General features: G+C 41.7%; 3 protein-coding genes across 3 annotated transcripts in view; all 3 read left to right on the top strand. All coding sequences in view use genetic code 11, as the record gives it.

Moving 5' to 3' along the window:
- Positions 1 to 3,532, top strand: part of EGR_04231 (ATP-dependent DNA helicase 2 subunit 2) — a gene marked incomplete at both ends in the record, with an annotated part of 4,844 nt that extends 1,312 nt beyond the window's left edge. Inside the window, 5 exons of the mRNA XM_024493480.1 lie at positions 342 to 541; positions 1,413 to 1,522; positions 2,301 to 2,428; positions 3,062 to 3,364; positions 3,523 to 3,532. Of these exons, the coding sequence (XP_024352181.1) occupies positions 342 to 541; positions 1,413 to 1,522; positions 2,301 to 2,428; positions 3,062 to 3,364; positions 3,523 to 3,532 (751 nt within the window). The remainder of the gene's footprint in view (positions 1 to 341; positions 542 to 1,412; positions 1,523 to 2,300; positions 2,429 to 3,061; positions 3,365 to 3,522) is intronic.
- A 253-nt stretch (positions 3,533 to 3,785) lies between these two features.
- On the top strand, positions 3,786 to 12,626 carry EGR_04230 (Annexin A6; the record flags this gene model as incomplete). The annotated part of the gene is given in 17 exon segments (XM_024493479.1): positions 3,786 to 3,820; positions 3,838 to 4,281; positions 4,363 to 4,481; positions 5,156 to 5,395; positions 5,473 to 5,633; positions 8,109 to 8,249; positions 8,670 to 8,816; positions 8,845 to 8,896; positions 9,388 to 9,519; positions 9,601 to 9,695; positions 9,840 to 10,044; positions 10,352 to 10,375; positions 11,044 to 11,245; positions 11,332 to 11,422; positions 11,768 to 11,843; positions 11,972 to 12,063; positions 12,504 to 12,626. The coding sequence occupies 17 exon segments, from the start codon at positions 3,786 to 3,788 to the stop codon at positions 12,624 to 12,626; spliced, it is 2,379 nt and encodes a 792-aa protein (XP_024352180.1).
- A 2,848-nt stretch (positions 12,627 to 15,474) lies between these two features.
- On the top strand, positions 15,475 to 16,923 carry EGR_04229 (hypothetical protein; the record flags this gene model as incomplete). The annotated part of the gene is made up of 1 exon (XM_024493478.1): positions 15,475 to 16,923. The coding sequence occupies one exon, from the start codon at positions 15,475 to 15,477 to the stop codon at positions 16,921 to 16,923; it is 1,449 nt and encodes a 482-aa protein (XP_024352179.1).
- Between the last annotated feature and the right edge of the window lie 228 nt (positions 16,924 to 17,151).

Below are 17,151 nucleotides of genomic sequence, written 5' to 3'. Positions count from 1 at the left end.
TGTTAAAAGCTGCAAATTGGATAAGTTTTGTTGATTTTAAGTAGGAAACGATCTTGTTAAAACTATGAGTATTTGCATTGTTCATAGGTAAACACAGCCACTGTTTTATGAACTATTTTGTTAACCCGACCCTTCTATTGGTATACAAAAGGGCGGGTCTGGGTACTAATTTATCTTCATTCAGCGATGTAGTAATCGGCTGTTATATTAGATAGCAGCATTGCTCCCAGGACTGCCTGAAAGTGAACTTATAATTGGATCGTTTTTACCAACTCACACGAGAGGGAGGTGATAGAAAGTGGAGGTGGATGCCTGATAGAACGTTGTGAGGCCCCCTCAAGGCCGTGGAAGGTTGAGCTGAGCATCGGAGAAACGGCCCTTCGGGTGCCTCTTCTCGGCTACCGCATCCTCTACCCTGCCCGTCCCCCCACCCTTCACTCCTTCGCTAGTCAAGATCCCCCTATTGAGGTCACCGCCGTCACCACGTTTCATCTTCACGACGAGGCGCAAACGGAAGTCTCTGCTGCTGAAATTGTCTCTGGTTTGCACCCACTTTTTTTCATTTCAAAAAGCACTGAAACTGACTAAACGGCGCAGATAGGAGATATTGAACTTAATGAGTTTTCTACTGCTTTTTGTCTTGAACATTTTTTTCTTCAATACCGCTTAGAGTATGCTGTAGCGGTTGGAGAGGTGCGGAGACTGTCCAACTTTTTTGTTGAATACAATAGCGCTTTTTATGTTTCGTGTAGTTGAATGCTTCGGTGCTGTTATAGAATCGGCTCATCTATCCCTCAATAATATTGCAGGTTATTTTGGCTGCTGTAAACCGCAGCACACTAATTGACTGATCACGTCCATTGAAGCTGTGGTTGATCATGCAAGCTGGAAACAAAGTCATCAAACATATGCCGCCAGCTTTTCAATTTTAGCCTGTTCCACCCGAATCCATAGCTGCAAATGCCACTGAGCTTTTTTAGTATTTTGATCTGTTCGTAATGCATTATTTGCCCAAAAACATTCAGGTTTAAAAAGGATGAAACGATTTTTCATCTCATTTTTAAACCCCCGAAACTGTGGACGTACTTGTGCATTTTCGTAATAATGTAAACAGTCTAATTGCGACTTCAAGGGTAGCACCTCTCGTGCTTACCATCCAGAGGAACGTGTTGTCCCTTCATTTCGGTCTTCGAAGTCAGTGGGCTTGCGTGCCTCTGCTCACCTTATTTGTACACCTTTGGCAGGATTATGAAAAATACTTCTGCTTTTTTGAATGGAACCCGAGCTCCGCTCTCATCATTGTCCTATTACGGGCCATCCTAATGAGAACCAAAAGGAGTTATTTCTACTTGGTTTGATAGTGTTCTGGTCTCTCGAATACAAATTAGTTGATGTTTTAACTCCTTCTACAGGATATCGCTATGGGACTACTCTGGTCCCCTTCACAAAGGAAGATAAGGACAAAATAAAGGTGGAGAGTGAGAAATGTTTGGCTGTCATCGGATTTACCAAATCGGCAAACGTAAGTTGAGTCCTTTATACTTCCCACTCTATAAGGCGTTGGAAGACGTCTGTTTACACGAATACGAGGTTTACGATTGGATTGTGGGCGAATGAAATGAGCTTATTTAATGTCATTGTATTTTGTGCGTCATACGAATTAATATACATTGTGAGATGACTCCTGGTGGAGGTAGTGAAAGCTGATTAAGTGACCAAAAGGAATTGCGCATGAAACCTCACGTTTTCTATTGTCTTACAAGTGAACTTAAAGGTGATTTTCATGGGAAAGTATGAAATGAATAAGGCAGACGACTCAATTATGAGTGTTTTTAGTTCTGGGCATGTTTACCGCTCTATGCTACCTGTTTCACAACACAACGGCCCAGTACGGTGCTGAACTTCACCCTACTTAAAGAAGCCTGTAATATGCTAATGCGAATTTATTTAAAGCGAAGTGGCCTTGAGAGTGACCAATTACCATTAAGAGAATTACAATCTTGCAATTCTATTTTAGATAACTAAACATCGAGCACGTTTTTCTAAGTGTAAATTCAATGAAAAATTAATGCGAGACCCACATTTCCCCAATGCTCTAAATGTTTTGTAAAATTTTTCATCATTTTAGATCACATCAAATATCTATGTTGGTGACAAGGTTATGTATTTCGTGGCGGATGCTCCACTCACTAAAAAGGCGAAAAAATCCTCTTTCCAAACAGTGTGTCTTTCAAGATTTAATGCTGCTCAAGTTTCATTGAATGCGGTCATTTTAATTTTTTACTTTTTAAAATGAGTAGTCTCGTAATTCTGCAGCTATCGCGGTCTCGGCGCTAGTTCAGGCTCTTATCGAGTTGGACTCGGTTGCATTGGTGAGACGTGTCTCCTCACGCCTATCAGCACCTGTCCTGGGGGTTATGATACCTAAGTAAGTTGGAAAAGGTCACATTGATCGCTCTTCCTGTTTTTGCAATGTTTACTCTACTACACTTACATTTCAAATCGAAATCTTGTTCAATTGGTTTAGTAAAGTCCCACATGGAGCATTCATTCTTTACTTAGCCACTTCTGATACTCATCTTATTCATTCTAGATTTCTGCTTAAACTCAGCTTGATAGAACATACTTGACAAACTCATAAAATTGTTGCTGTTATTCTCACTAAAGGTAGTTGTAATTCCAGCCTAGTTCAATAATTTTCTCACTACTGGTATTGCAGATTATATGCATACTTGCCACTTTTATAATGGGTGTAAAATACGCCAGAATCCTAAAATTTTTCAAAGTTTGCATGCAAGTTAATGTAGTCACCTTAAATTGGGAAGATCCTTTTTGGTTTCATAGGGTGCATTTTAGCGTAGCCTATTTGCAGAGTGGAAAGAATTTTTTGGTTAGATCGAAACCCATTTCTACTTTTCGTTATGGTGCTGTCATCGGACTCCCATTTTTACAAAAATTATCCTTTAGGTTCACTTTTATGTGACTCAAATCATTCTTAATTGTCCTCTTCAAAAAAATATTTAGCCCCATCTGTCTGTATGCATGTGTTGGTTGTTGGTAGAATTAATTCCTCAGGAGCTGGTCTAATTTACCACGACTTGGCCTTCCGCGAGGACATTCGAGCCTTCACATTTCCAAGTCTCCCTGTTGTTGAAACAACAATTGAGGACGGGGAGGAAAAGGAAGAAGAGTTTGATCAGAAGCTACTGAAGTTGAGATGGCGACCCAATGAAGAGCAGATCGCCGCTATGGATGCCTTCATCACAAGCATGATGCTTGACTCTGATGACGACGACGACGAAGACAACGACGACCGCGACAGTAAAGGAGACAGGCTAGGCGGCGCAAATGACAAGGCTGACAAGTAAGATCACCAACCACATGCTATAGTTCGCTTGGTTGTGCCAAAATAGTTGAAAGGCACTGTTTATGGTTGTTTATAAAATAGTGCACTAGAATGAGTAATTCAAGTAATTAAGATCGAATAATTCCTGCAAAAATTACACTTTTCCATGGTCTTAGATGCTGCTAGATGGCGTATGATCTCAACTCACTCTCTCAACTCATTCTTGCCTTGAAGTTTGACTGCACAAATCCTTACGTCAGCCTAAGGCGAAGATATCTTCATTGGCATATTTAATTCCAAAATCCTACTTCTTTTGGTAATGTGAATCCACTATTCAACTGTCACATTTTTACTAATAAAGTGTACATTTACAGAATGCAGAATGGTCATAAGTGTTGAATGATGAATCGGGGAAAAAAATGGCAGCTGTCCTTGAGGCATGCTTGCTGCTCATTGGGCCTCTACTAGCACGATGTAACCACGGTTTGTAGAGATGATCACGTAAGGCTGGGAGCCTCTGTCAACCCAAAACGTGTTTGCAATCCCTGGATCCAGCGTTTCTTCAATGTTGTTCGCGAGCGAGGTCTGGGCAAGACTGCTCTGTCCGAAGTAGAAACACTGACCAACGGTTGGCCGTCTCTGGATCCCGATGCTTTTCCCGGTCTTGGACAGGTTCTCGCAGCAGTCGACAGACAATTAAAGAGCGTCCCAGATTCCACAAGCGCTACTACCTCCTCAGCCCCCTCCTCCTCGTCGCTATGCGGCGCTGTGCGCGAGTTAAAGCGTGTGATGCCGGAGGTCACGCCCAATGAAAATACAACCGCTATTCTCCAACTGAAACGAGGCGGCGAGGACACGGACGAACGCGAAGCTAATCGGAAGCGGAGGTGCGCCATAGCGGCTGATTTGTTTGGCATAAATACGGAAGCTGTCGAGTAAGTGGTCTCTCTCCTTTCTTCCGTAGCGAGTGCGTTGGAATGGATAGGAGCCTAACCAGTCTTGCATTTGTGTCGTAGAAACGACGAGGATACTGCATTGGCGGATGCTGGAGAGGTTGCTGAAAGTCGAGCTATTGGATCAGTCGATCCAGTTAGTGATTTCAACGAGCTCCTGCGTTTTGGTCTTATCGCGAAAGGTACTAGGTATACCTTTTTCCCTTAAATGAGCATAAATCAAAGTAATATATCCCAGCCACAGTGATTTTTATGTATCATCGAGCAAACAAATAAGTCTTTTTGGTCTTGAATGAACGGATTCTTAGAATCTCCTTTTTATAATTAAAATATATCAAAAGGTCTTTTTATCGGGGAAGATACATTGTAATTACTACAGAGTTCTCATCCTACACGCGTAATGTCAACTGTTGCCCATTGAACTTTAGCTATGAAGGCCTGCTATAATCCTCTTACAAGCCTTTTTTAAATCAGCTATGGAGTCAATGCCATTCGCTATTGGATACAGGCTTTAAGAAGTTATTGTCCTTTTGCCTTTTAATTTAGATTCAATCGGCCTAACACTGAGCGAATATGATTTCTTGTAGCACGGACTATTCCAAAAATCTCTCAGATTAATGATAAAAGGTGCTGCATAGAATTGTCAAGTAAATCACGTAAAACGATAGCTTGCTCCAAGTTTGAAATTGTGGCCACAAGTCCGATTTTACGGCTAAGGGTAGGTGTTGCTGTGTATTTGGGGAATGGTTTGTATAGCTGTTCAAATTGCCATGTAGTCAACGTGCCTTTCTACTACTTTTAGTTTTTTTATCAAAAAGTGCTATTACATGGGCCTAATAGGGCTGTTTGTCTAAAGCGTGTCGTGAAATGGAAGCGCATGTCTGCCGCCTCGTGGATGACCCACTGACACCAGAACTCCTGCGACCCAAAGCAATCCACTGCCTGCGCGGATACCACGAGGCGGCTCTGGCACCAGGTGCGTCTGCCGATGTGGCCAATGCCTATAACGCCTTCTTACTTCACTGGCGAAGCGATCTCGAGGCGACTCAGGCTGTGACCAACAGGCTTGCCTTTTGGTGTGAAGTCATTGCTACTGGTATGACTACTACTTAACAGGACTACAGTAGCGTGGCTTTTGCTTACAGATTTGCTTATCTTTGATTTGTTTTCAAGATGCATTACTTCGACCAATCAGCAGTCTAGATGTGCATGGCGTAAAAATGACACCAGAAGAAGCTGCCTCTCTCATCAGTGATCCAATCAGGCAAATAAAACTTGAGGCGGTGGTAGAGGACTCGAATTCCGGTCGACTCGAGCCGCCTATTGATAACTTGGTAAGACTGGATAGTTCCCATTTGAGAGAATCAGCCATTTAAAACTCCTTGTGTGCTCCAATTTCTCAAAAAGTTGTATGTGAAAGCGCTTTGTCAGTCAAGCATTTCTTACTCAAGTGGTTTTCAAGTGGGGTGTCTGGATAAGCACCGTGTTTGTGCTGGTCCCATCGTGCCAAATTCTTTCTCTCTCTCTCTCTCTCGTCTTTTTGCTTCGTATTTGCGTACAGGTGCCGCCGCTTACACATCCACATCTATCTTTCTCACATATTCTAGTTTATGTGCCAAAACTAATCACTTAGTCGGATTTAACTCATTAATTCGTCTGGACAGCGCATCTTTTGGTCTGGAAAACTAGCGACTGTAAACAGACCCACTTTTTTGTGTAGGAACTTCTGATCAAGGCTGCTACTCACCGCCTTTGATCTCTTAAAGTAAATGGAAAGCTGACGAAGGTGCTTAATTGTTGCGGCTTTGCAAACTCTCCTAACACGAGGATGTGCAACCGAAAAGTTTTTTTTTGATTCAGATTTCTTTCAGGAGTTTACTACTTGGCGCGTTCTTTTGTTGCATTCTAACTTCATATTTCCTACGAAGCTCCGTTTCACTAAAGCTGTTTTCACAACTAGATATTAGATTTACAAAAATGTGCATTTTATTCTGATCTGTGGTGAATCTTTCAGTGTTTGCGATTTTGCGCCATCTACTTGCTAAAACATTTGCGTCTCATGCAAATGTGTAATTCAATGAGCTCTCAATAGTTAATCCTCGGAGGTAAAATATGTTTAGCTGTTCTTCACCCACCCTCATAGTATCATCTTTCTCCAAATGATGGATGCAACAAATAGCTTAGATGTTTTCTTCTAATTTTTAACAATAAAATGAAATTAATGAAGTTTTGCTAGCAAATATTGACTATTACATCGAGGCCGCCTAGTCTGTAACCTCGCAATGTAGTAAAAAGGGTTTCTTCACACAAAAAACTACATTCAGTGTGGTTTTTACCCTCGTTGGATGATTAACTGTTCTGGTGAACGTTTGTCTCGTTTTCTATAAAGTGAGGGAGATTGCTTCTGCAGCATCTCTACACACGCCTCCTTATCCCTATGCAATATCTACTTCGACGCACCACTCCTAGCTTCTCCCTGCTGCACAGTATTACGAGCGACTGATTGCTTTTTTATTCACATAAATGTGCGTTTTTCCGTCGTTAAATCAGTGCCGAAATAAATTTTCTGACTGCGAATGCATCCCAGCTAACACAATCCTGGTGAGGCCTTCAGGCGTGTGGCCAGATGCCTCAGTCCTTTGTTAAATTTGTGATTTTAGAAAAACTGCACAGTAGTGTTATGTTGGCGGTTGGAGTGGCTCATAATGTGTAAATCACCTTCCTTTCTTGTTCATTTCATTTCACTGTCTGTTGTTTTTTTGTTAAGTTATAGTGCTACGCTAGTGAGTGCGCTGGTCTTCCTACTTTTCCAACACCTAACAAGCCTTGACCCAAAATCAGTCTCGTGATTGTGTTTGCAAACCTTTTAACATGATTTTCTTAGAGGAATGTGAATTTTTCATCTTTGTTGACCTCAAATCCTCGGTGTAGATTTAATGAAGTCACACCATCATTTTCGACTGTTGGATGTTTTACTTTATTCATTTGAAATTTTTAGTCAGGAGATATACCGTTGTGTAATTTTTGGTAAATTATCTGACAAATGCATATATTTCTCAAAAAAAATTTGAACAGGTTCTTTCACATTAGATTGCTACAGTTTCGACCGAGCCTTTTCTTCTATCACTGAAATCCTCTTCGTTGGTCCTCTTTACGTCTCCACCGGCAAGATGGATGCTTATTTTCTGATTTAATTCAAATCTCAAATCATCACTTGCAAGTGTTTGTGTGAAAGCTTACTCTCGTAGTTTGTTTGTTCATACTTCCTCGTAGAAATTTCCACTCCAATGCACATGCTCGTGCCCGTATAATGTAATCCCGTGGCCCGCAGGCTTCTTACTAAGGTCGTTGACCTGAGCATTGAAGCCTTGAATTAGAGTACTTCCGTATTCCATTTACTGTACGTAGCTTCGAAATATGCTAACGTACTTGATCTACCTCCCTAATGTTTGGTTGAATGTATCCACCGGATGTGTTATATTCTTCTACTCTCTAATGCAAATGTTTATCCACTTCGTTATTCGTCTTTACTGGGTGTGTTTGCCTAATGATTTGAGCGCGAGTGAATTCCTCCGCCACTGGCTTGCAACAAAGGTATACTAGATGCAGGCTGGCGTCTCTCTTTATTTCATTGCGTTTTCTTAAAAAAAGGACCTCAAAGAAATATCACCGTGCTGATAAAAATTACGAGGGCAGTCATTTAATTGTGTCAGGTCAAGTGCATTTGCTTCTACTGGGATTTACCTGTATCGGCGGGGAGAGAATTCAACCAGGTTTTCTTTAATTTTAGATCGATGATTTGGAGTAAGATACCGAAAGTTTCCATTCATTTTCAACCAAATGGCCTTAAAGTAATAAGATTTACTTCTGAATTTTCTCTTTATTTCTCATTAATAAACGTCTTTTCCCGTTATATCTGCTTGCCTATTACCCGATCACTATTGTTGGGGGTTTGACTGTGCCCTTATTTTACTAGGTAGAGCTTTTAGGGCGAAATGTTAGAATGGGTGATCTTCCGTATAAAATGCGTTTTGTGGAAATGACTGATGAATTTGATTAGAAAAAGAGCCTTTCGTCATTAAAACATTGACGTTGAAAGCTATTCTCCGGGATATCACTATAATGCTTTCCGGATAAAACATTTCCAAGTTCTTAATACCGTCAAAAAGAGTTATTAGTTGGGTGAATAAATTAGTTCACGGTGTCATCCCGCTTTCCTGCTTTACACTTATGCATCTCTTCGGTCACCAGCCCGGGTCACGTCAATTCTTCTTTCGAAAAAAGGGAGGCAATGTAGCTGCTGTGGTCTTATTTGGGAGGTCCGAGATACGACTGCCAGAAGTGTAGAAGCGGTTTGTGCGCACGTACAGCGAAAGAGTGAGAAAGCACGAGGGAGGGATCGCATTTCACAGATTTTTGCGGAGAGACGTGCTGCTTCTTTCGCTCACACAAACACATCAATCGAGTGTGGAGGCGTCGACTTGATTGGTTGGTCCAAAAGTGTGGGCTCATGTAAGGTCAGCGATGCATCGACAATGAGAGCAGTGTGGCACAAAGCCTCTTCTCATCCGCACAAAGGCAGAGTCTTCCATAATGGGTAAGTTTGGAAATCATTCACTCCTCCTCATTTACTAGTTGCAACAGCCATGACTCCAGTTGGCGCACAGCTATACTCTGATGGTTGCTAATTATAAATTCTAATCGCATTTTAGAGTCTAGTTAAATGTTTAATTATCTTACTTAATAAGTTTTATTGTTCTTTTATGCTTGCACCCACGCATACTTCTTTGTGGACTCTAAACCAGAAATTTTTGTTGATGTAATTCAAAAATAAGAACATCCGTTTATTTCTTTAAGGTCTTGAGCAATCCATCTCCTCTTTTAATAGAAATCAAATAACTAATTTAAGCTAACTTGGGAAAGTGACGATTTGACTTTCTAGATTTGCTGTGTTAAGAAGGGCGCAGTTTTTAAGATCAAATTACTGCAAATTTTTTATGTAAATGTGTAAAGTGGCATAGTGATTAGCCCTGGCAAATTAAAGCTATGACATTCATATTAATGTGGTGACTCCATCTTTTTTTGTAGCCAAAAACGCTCGTTCGTCCTCCCAATATTTCGACTGCAATGGGAAACCTTTCAAACCCACGCTGAAGCCTACTCCCAACTTTGATGTGAACGCTGACGTCGAGGCGCTCTGCAAATCCATGCGCTGTTGGGGTGCGTTTTCAATCGACTTTAGTGCATTCTACCTTGCAGATCACTTTAGCTGTTAACTCAAGTAGTTTTCTTCTCATCTAGGCACCGATGAGGAAACAATCATCAAAATTTTGGGGGGAAGGACAAGCGAAGAGCGCCTCCAGATTGTAGACCTATACAAGCGAAAGTACGGTCGTGTAAGTCTGCCTCCAGCCCGTCAAAACACTTGTGAAGTGTCTTGCTGAATTTCCTCAAATAGTATTTAAGTATCCCCTCGACTAACAATTTAAGCACATTATGGACTTTTCCCTTTTGATGAAAATACCAAACTATGTATCTAGGAGCTTGCACATGATCTGGACGGTGATCTGAGCGGCCACTTCAGAGATTGTGCAATCCTTCTGACCGAGGACCCCATTTATCTGATGGCGAAGTCGCTTTACTACGCAATGAAGGGTGTTGGTACGAACGAGAATACCATCATTGAGATCATTGTGGGCTGCACAAATGAAGAAATAAACAAGCTCAAACAGTCCTACATAAGCGGTAAGTGTTATAGGCGTGCTTTGTTTTCGCCTTATTTACTGTAATCCTTAGGCTCAATCCAATTTAAATATTTAGAAGTCCTGTTCGAAAACATTTTCCTTAGATGTAGGAGGATGAATGCGTAAATATGACCAAGATGGCCTACCGAAAACTCCTCATTAGTTCAGCATTTCACAAGGCATGAAAAGTAGTCGCCATAGGTGTAAAATCTGAAACTCCAGTCACTTCATCTACGACGTTTAATAAATCTTGCGGTTCTGTTTTGTTTAACTTCGTCCTTTGATTTTCATTCTTTTCTCTCTTGTAGTTCTGCGTGACAAAGGAATTAAGGGTGAGTTGCGCTAATGATTGACTGGCAGTGTCTTACTGGCTCAACATTATAAAACCCCGCTTTTGGGATGATAGCGTCTCTATTGGCTCTGCTTATGCTGCCCTCGCAAGGAGTGGCATGAGTGTGTGGAAGCAGCTTGATTCATGGAGGCGAGTAAACACCCTGTTTGTGGCGTGGTGAGCACACACAAACTGCATAATTAGGTTAGTTGCGCTCCCTCCCTTGAAGCCTTTCAGTAACCTGGGCACTAGTGCCAAAAGCTGGCGCGTTCAAGCATTGTCAGCATCTCACTGTATCTCGGCAAATCAAATTGTTACTTTTTTTACATGAAAACACTGTGACAAATGCAAAAAATCAGTCGATTGTGAAATGAAGTACTTGAGCTTCTTTTTTTGCTAACGAAATGTCGCTCCAAAAGTCCCCTTAAAACCTATTTTTTATAATTGCTAATTGGCTGAATGGCGTGTATTAAAACAGGGCAGCCAACCAATTAACCAGCATGTTTAACATTGTTCAATCACTGTTTGCTCATAGACGCTTCTGCTTTAGTGTCGGATGAATCTCAGCTCTCTCCTTTCACATAGCTCGGTAGAAATGCTAGCAATTTTATGCAATGAAATGCTCGTGCTACTGACTCTAGTCTTGTGGAAATGCTCCTTGATTCCCAGATCCAAAACGCACCCTGGAGACTGACATTCGCTCCGAGACAACGGGCTACTTCTGCAAAATGTTGCTGCAGATTCTGAAGGGTGATAATCCAGACCCAACGCCAGAGCAACTCCAAACCATTAAGCAAAGAGGTGGCGACATAATGGTCAACCAGAATGAGGTTACAAGGGCCGTCAAACAACTTGTAGAGGCGCTGGAAAAGTACATGCTCTCACCTCTCTTGAGTCACTTTTTACGAGTTGTCAAAGATTTATTACACAGACTAGTATATTTTCTTACTATTTAAGACCAAAGAATTCAACGAGTGCTCTCCTTTTGAGCGCATTCCAGCACAAAAATGTCTGGGAAATAGCAGCAATGGAAAAAGAGTACAAAAAGGTTCGTTCGTTGCCTTCATGTTTTGGAAGTGGACGTTCAAAGGGTCTTTGCAAGGAATTGTGCTTTTACTATTTCCTCTTTGACATTGAATGTGGTACTGGTCCTTATCAAGTAACCTCCTCACTATGACATCGCAGCTAATCTAATCTGTGAATTTTAGTTAACACCTTTAGAAGCACAGAAATATAGATTAAAATGTAAAAATCTATTATCGGTTGCCAGGGCAACAGAATACCTTAAGGCAACCTATTTGTGTTAGTATCAATTAGTGTTGTTTTTTTGCTTACACAACGGGACAAGTCAAGTGTGAGGACTCCCAAGTGAAACGTTTTTAACAATTTGCAGACAAGTGGGAAGAGCCTTATTCCAGCCATATCAGAGGCTGTGTCGGGAGAATTTGGCGCGTTGCTTATGGCCATGGGTAAGCTCTCTTTTACGAGACACCTATTTCTGACCACCAATTCAAGCTAATCACTCCATGCTAATCGGCCGGTGACTTTTAAGCCATTCACTTGAGTTACTCACCGCACATCTTCTTTCTGTTTCAAGTTGAGCACGCTATAGACAGACCAAAGTTCTACTCCGAGGCTCTCTACCATGCCATGGTGGGTCAAGGAACACACGACTTTCTCCTCATGAGAGTCATCATTCTGCGCTCTGAGGCGAGTTTTAATATGCAACTACATCTAGCTTATTTTTTACGATGCACAACTTCCAGTAGTAGTAGTAGCAGTAGTCGTAGTAGTAGTAGGAACAGTTCCATGTTCCCCTCAGGACTGGAGCTACTTTAATCTTTCCGTAGTTATGAAACAAGCAAAATTGAATTAATTAGTAAAAAGTACTACAATTGTGTGATTAAGTAGCAACTAAAAACAGTCATACTGCACTCTACAGTAGTGTGCCGTCAAGTCAAAAGGTAGGTGGCTGGCGTGAGGGAATACTCCTTGAAATGACTTTAATAGTGACATTCCAGTTTTAAGCATTCACAAATAGTCAGGAGGAAGTCCTGCTAAAAGTGTGAGATTTGCCGATTAACCTCTTGGCGTAGAGCTAGAGAGTTCTTAATTGCGGCCCTTTGTAGATTGACTTGCTGAACATCAAGGAGACGTTCGATAAGGATCACAAGAGCCTGGTTGAATGGATCAAGGGTGAAACCTCGGGCTACTATGAACAACTACTGCTCGCACTATTGAATGCATCTTGAAGGCCGCCTCCGATCTACAACATTCCACAACCCCGGGTTGGAGCACCTGCATCTAGTACTTTTCGATTGCTTCCGTTTGCTTAAGTATTTAAAAAATGAAAAACATTATGTGGTTTCTAAAACAGTAACAAATTTAATCCTAATGTAGCGACTGTATTTTGCATAGCATTCCAATTCACACCGATGTGGTGGTAATGGCGGTGATAACCTGTTGTTTTTAAATTCTCATGGGGCGCTTTTGCTAAAATTGAAAGCAAAAATCTTAAAAACACAGGTAGATGAGTAAGTGCACCATCGAAAATGCTAAAATAGGTGTTTAGGTCTTCGACAAGTCACTTCGACTGCGTCTTCGACCATCAAATGTGTGTAAATGATATCGGGCATACGAGGCACTTTGTAGGAACTTCGAATGCAGATTACCAACAGGAAAGAAAATTCTGATATGCTTTGCTGTCTGTATAGACTGCGGTGTCAAATATTTAACGCCATTCCCATCACAATGTCCAAAGTCAATCCTCGAAAAGCATTCCCAATCCTAACCCTAGACCAACCGAGCTTCAAAATGAGGCCTAAGTTGCGTATAGCTCACTAGATTGCCACCAAAACTGCCATACGTGTGATTTCAAGAGGCAAGGTCCGCTTTAAGAGAGGCCTAACACTATTCATTTGAGGGAGAGATGTCGGAATTTTAAACTAGACGTGGGTAAAATAAGTGTGGGTTTCTTTGAGGCGTTGGAAAGATGAATATCCTTATTACTGAAGCAATTTACTATCTTCAGGAGGGGAACCAGTGCCAATCCGAAAAAAAATGATAAGGGAAACGGATGTTCTGCTCAAGTATCTTCATATCCCTAATAAGAGTGGTGGATGTGACATTTTGTCATTAAACATTTGTAGGCCTTAAATGTATTCATTTCTATGCAGATGGAACGTGTGGAGGCGGAAAAGAATGCTTAGGTTTCATGAAGACAGTGAATATACTGAGGACCCCGATTTCCGAAATCAATGATGCTTATATGGATGTAGTGTAGTGCTTTGTTTATTTAGCTCTCGGTCTTGGTAAGGGAGTCATTTATGTGCTCAACCAATGTACCCTCGCCAAGTGTGTTGGCCTTAGGGCCGTGCCGATAGCACCAAGCCTTAAAGTATATCGAATGTATGTGTACATATTCAGCCCGAGAATTGTCTTGATTCGTCTTCAGGGAAGCCCCAGAGCACTACTGTAGTACTCATGATGTTTTGATGCTCCACTCAGAAAGGAGGCGGGCGTACGAATCGAGCCCCATGACTGATGGGTCAACGTCCTGCAAGCCGGAGAAAGGTTCCATGTCCACATCTACCTGAACTTGTACTTGTCCTCCCCATTTACTTATCATAATCAACACGACGAAAACGAATCAACCTGGGTGCTCTACGAGTATGAGGGTCAGGGGGGATGAGATCTACGAGCCTCGTCCTACACTACAGTAGAGTGCTCAAAGCACTAAAAAGTAATCACCGTCAAAATGAATAATACGTGCAACGTCATCAAACCAATTTAAAAGCCAGGTAGCATTAGCTTCTTGTTACTAATTGATAATCTTTTAGGATTAAAAGGTACCAACTAGACCTCTGCTCCAGCTAATAGTTTTGGTAAGTTTAATCACGATTTCAACAAGTAATTGCACAACTGCGGGATTACTATCGCCTCATTCGAATATCGCAAAGTAAGATGGGAAGATGAAATCATTAGTAATTTACCAAAAAAGGGACTGAAAACAGGATTAAAAGATGGCCATGATTTGGTGACCGGCCTTCGATGCATGAACATGCGTACGCCTACTGCTTTAAGAATGAAAGTATGGGTAATTACCAGTGCTTGAACAACATTCCCATCTTACGTAGTTTATACTCGCAGTTAAGAAATAAGGTAGGACGCGGCCTAAGTATTGTTGAATAGTGTGGGAATTGGAACAGAAAGGGGAAGGTTAAGCCATTCTGCCATTTTGGCACTTGGTCCAATTATTTCTAAAATTTCTCAATTTCGCCCTAGATAATCGTGTCGTTCAGTAACATATGCCGCGAAACTCAAAATTTAAACTACAAACTGTTTAAGCATCGCATTCTGAAATTACACTTCTTATTTCTTTTAATAAATGATTTTTAACCAATCCCATCGGCACCTGCAGTTTAGGGCGCAGGTATGTGGTCTGTGCTTGTGTTAGTGGTTTTATCTTGGTCAAGTGTGTACTGCGGCTTCAGTGCTTTCCACTTTCACGTCCATTCGTCTTTTGAGATTACCAGAAGTAATTAGTTGGATGGACGTGTAAATTCTTTTATAAGGCGCTTAATCTTGACATTCAACGGTTACATTTAAGACGGTAGCTATCAATTAGCACGATTATGCTGTGGTCCATCAGCCCTTATATGCTTATTCTTCTGGTCATAAGGATCGTTGGATTGACGTTGCACCTTCCACGAGTTGTATAACTACCGCCATTACTACCTGTATTTGAAATTCGTCATGTCATCATGAGTGCAGTGATTACTTCAGGTCTCATATTGTATCTTATGGAAGGAGTTTTTGGTGAGGTTAGTCGTAGGTTTATCTTAGTGGTTTAATTGTCATAGAAACTGTAATAATCATTGGCATCTTCGCTATCGGACCATTCCAGCTTTGTCGTAGTGAGGCTTCATTACGTTGTCGAAGGCACTAATTTGAAGGAAAGTAGAGAATCCCCTTAACTCGAAATAATTTGCCCTCCTTATTGTAAACTCATTTTAACGCAGACTTTTGTGTATTGACAAATTACAAAGGGACTTTTTTGGGTTCCCTAGTGCATTGGCTAAAAATTCATCGCCAAGTAACATGGAATCCTGCTTGTTTTGTAAGAAGCCTTTCAGTGAAAATGGGGAGCTTTGGAATCACCTAACTTCAGGAACATGCAGTGGAGCCCAGACAGCTGGATCGGTTCAGTCGTCTACGGCACTGGATGCTCCCTTTGACGATTTCGGTAATACAGGGACAGTTCCAACATATTCTGACCTCGCCGCCGAAAGTTTATTGGTGAAGAATGATTCTAAAGATAGTCCCGATGGTAGTTCCAACGCTTGTAAGCAGTTCACTCAACCACCTTCGCCACCAGATGCCCCACCTAACTCTGTCCTATTAAAATCTACTTCAAAAGAATTTGATCATGTTTTCAGAGATCCGTTAATGGGGAACAGCTCTTTACTTGGTATGAATGGCAATTCCGCAACTTCGGCACATGTGACGCCTCGGACAAACGAAAACAAAGTAGTTGCTGGGCCTTCTTTACCACCAGCTACTCCACCCTTCCCTGGACCAAGGGTTTCGGCTCCGGCGGATTATGCACGTTCTTTAAATTCATCGGCCAAGAAGGATTTTCCATGTGAACTGGCTTCTTCACAACTGGGCTCTGAGGCGTCTGCTACCGACAGCCAGCATTCGAAGTGGAAATGTACCCTGTGTAACATTGAATTCATTGATAAGGCAGCAATGTTTAATCATGTGAAAAGTCAAGAGCATGAGGCGAATATACAAGTCGTAAAGGGAGCTGCTAGAGACGCGCCACTGAATGCTCTCCCTGGCTCTATATTACAGAAATCATCAGTTCCAACAGATTTCAACCTCGCCTCCAAAAGCTTATTGGTGAAGAATGATTCTAAAGATAGTCTCAATGGTAGTTTTGTCGCCTCTAAGTATGAGACCTCCACAACGGCGAAGAAGGATTTTCTATGTGAACCGGCTTCGTCACAACTGGGGGCTGAGGCGTCTGCTACCGACAGCCAGCATTCGAAGTGGAAATGTACCCTGTGTAACATTGAATTTATTGATAAGGCAGCAATGTTTAATCATGTGAAAAGTCAAGAGCATGAAGCGAAGATACAAGTCGTAAAGGGAGCTGCTGGAGATGCACCATTGTCAGCATTACCTCGCCGTCAGAGTACTTCCCCTGGTTCTTTGCCAAAAAGCGAGTTGGTCGAAACTATACGCCAAGTAGTTTTGGAAGAACTGCCTGCCCTTTTACGCAGTGAACTTAGAAGAATCTTTAACGCAGCCTTTATGGAACCTTCGAAGGAAATTGTGCCAAGCAGAAGTGCCTCGTCGAACAGCCTACCCGAAGTGGATGCGGATGCTCAATATATTTTGACGCAGGGGATCTCCACCAAGTGCTCACTTTGTGATTGTCCAATAACATCTGCAGCTAACATGAAAATTCATGTGGAGGGGAAAAAGCACAAGGCTAATTTAGCAAAGCTGGAAAACCCCCGTGGAGTTCCTCATCATCCATAGGTAGTCGTTGCTTCAAGAACCTTCGTATCTCTTCCTTTTGCTCTGTTACTATTTTCGAGAGGAGATCGGTTGCCGTTGATTCTCAATATTTATGCGTATGATGCCTCAGCGCTGGCTTTTCTATTTCATCGGTTTTGTGCTTTGGTATGCTATTAAGAAACATGACTAATTGTAAGAACTAGAATGTGCTTTTGTAAGTGAACACTAGTATCATTGCAGTAGGCTGCT

The sequence above is a fragment of the Echinococcus granulosus genome, assembly GCF_000524195.1.
Source record: "Echinococcus granulosus chromosome Unknown EG_S00025, whole genome shotgun sequence".
NCBI classification, from domain to species: Eukaryota; Metazoa; Platyhelminthes; class Cestoda; order Cyclophyllidea; family Taeniidae; genus Echinococcus; species Echinococcus granulosus.
This window is presented reverse-complemented; position numbering and strand designations above follow the sequence as displayed.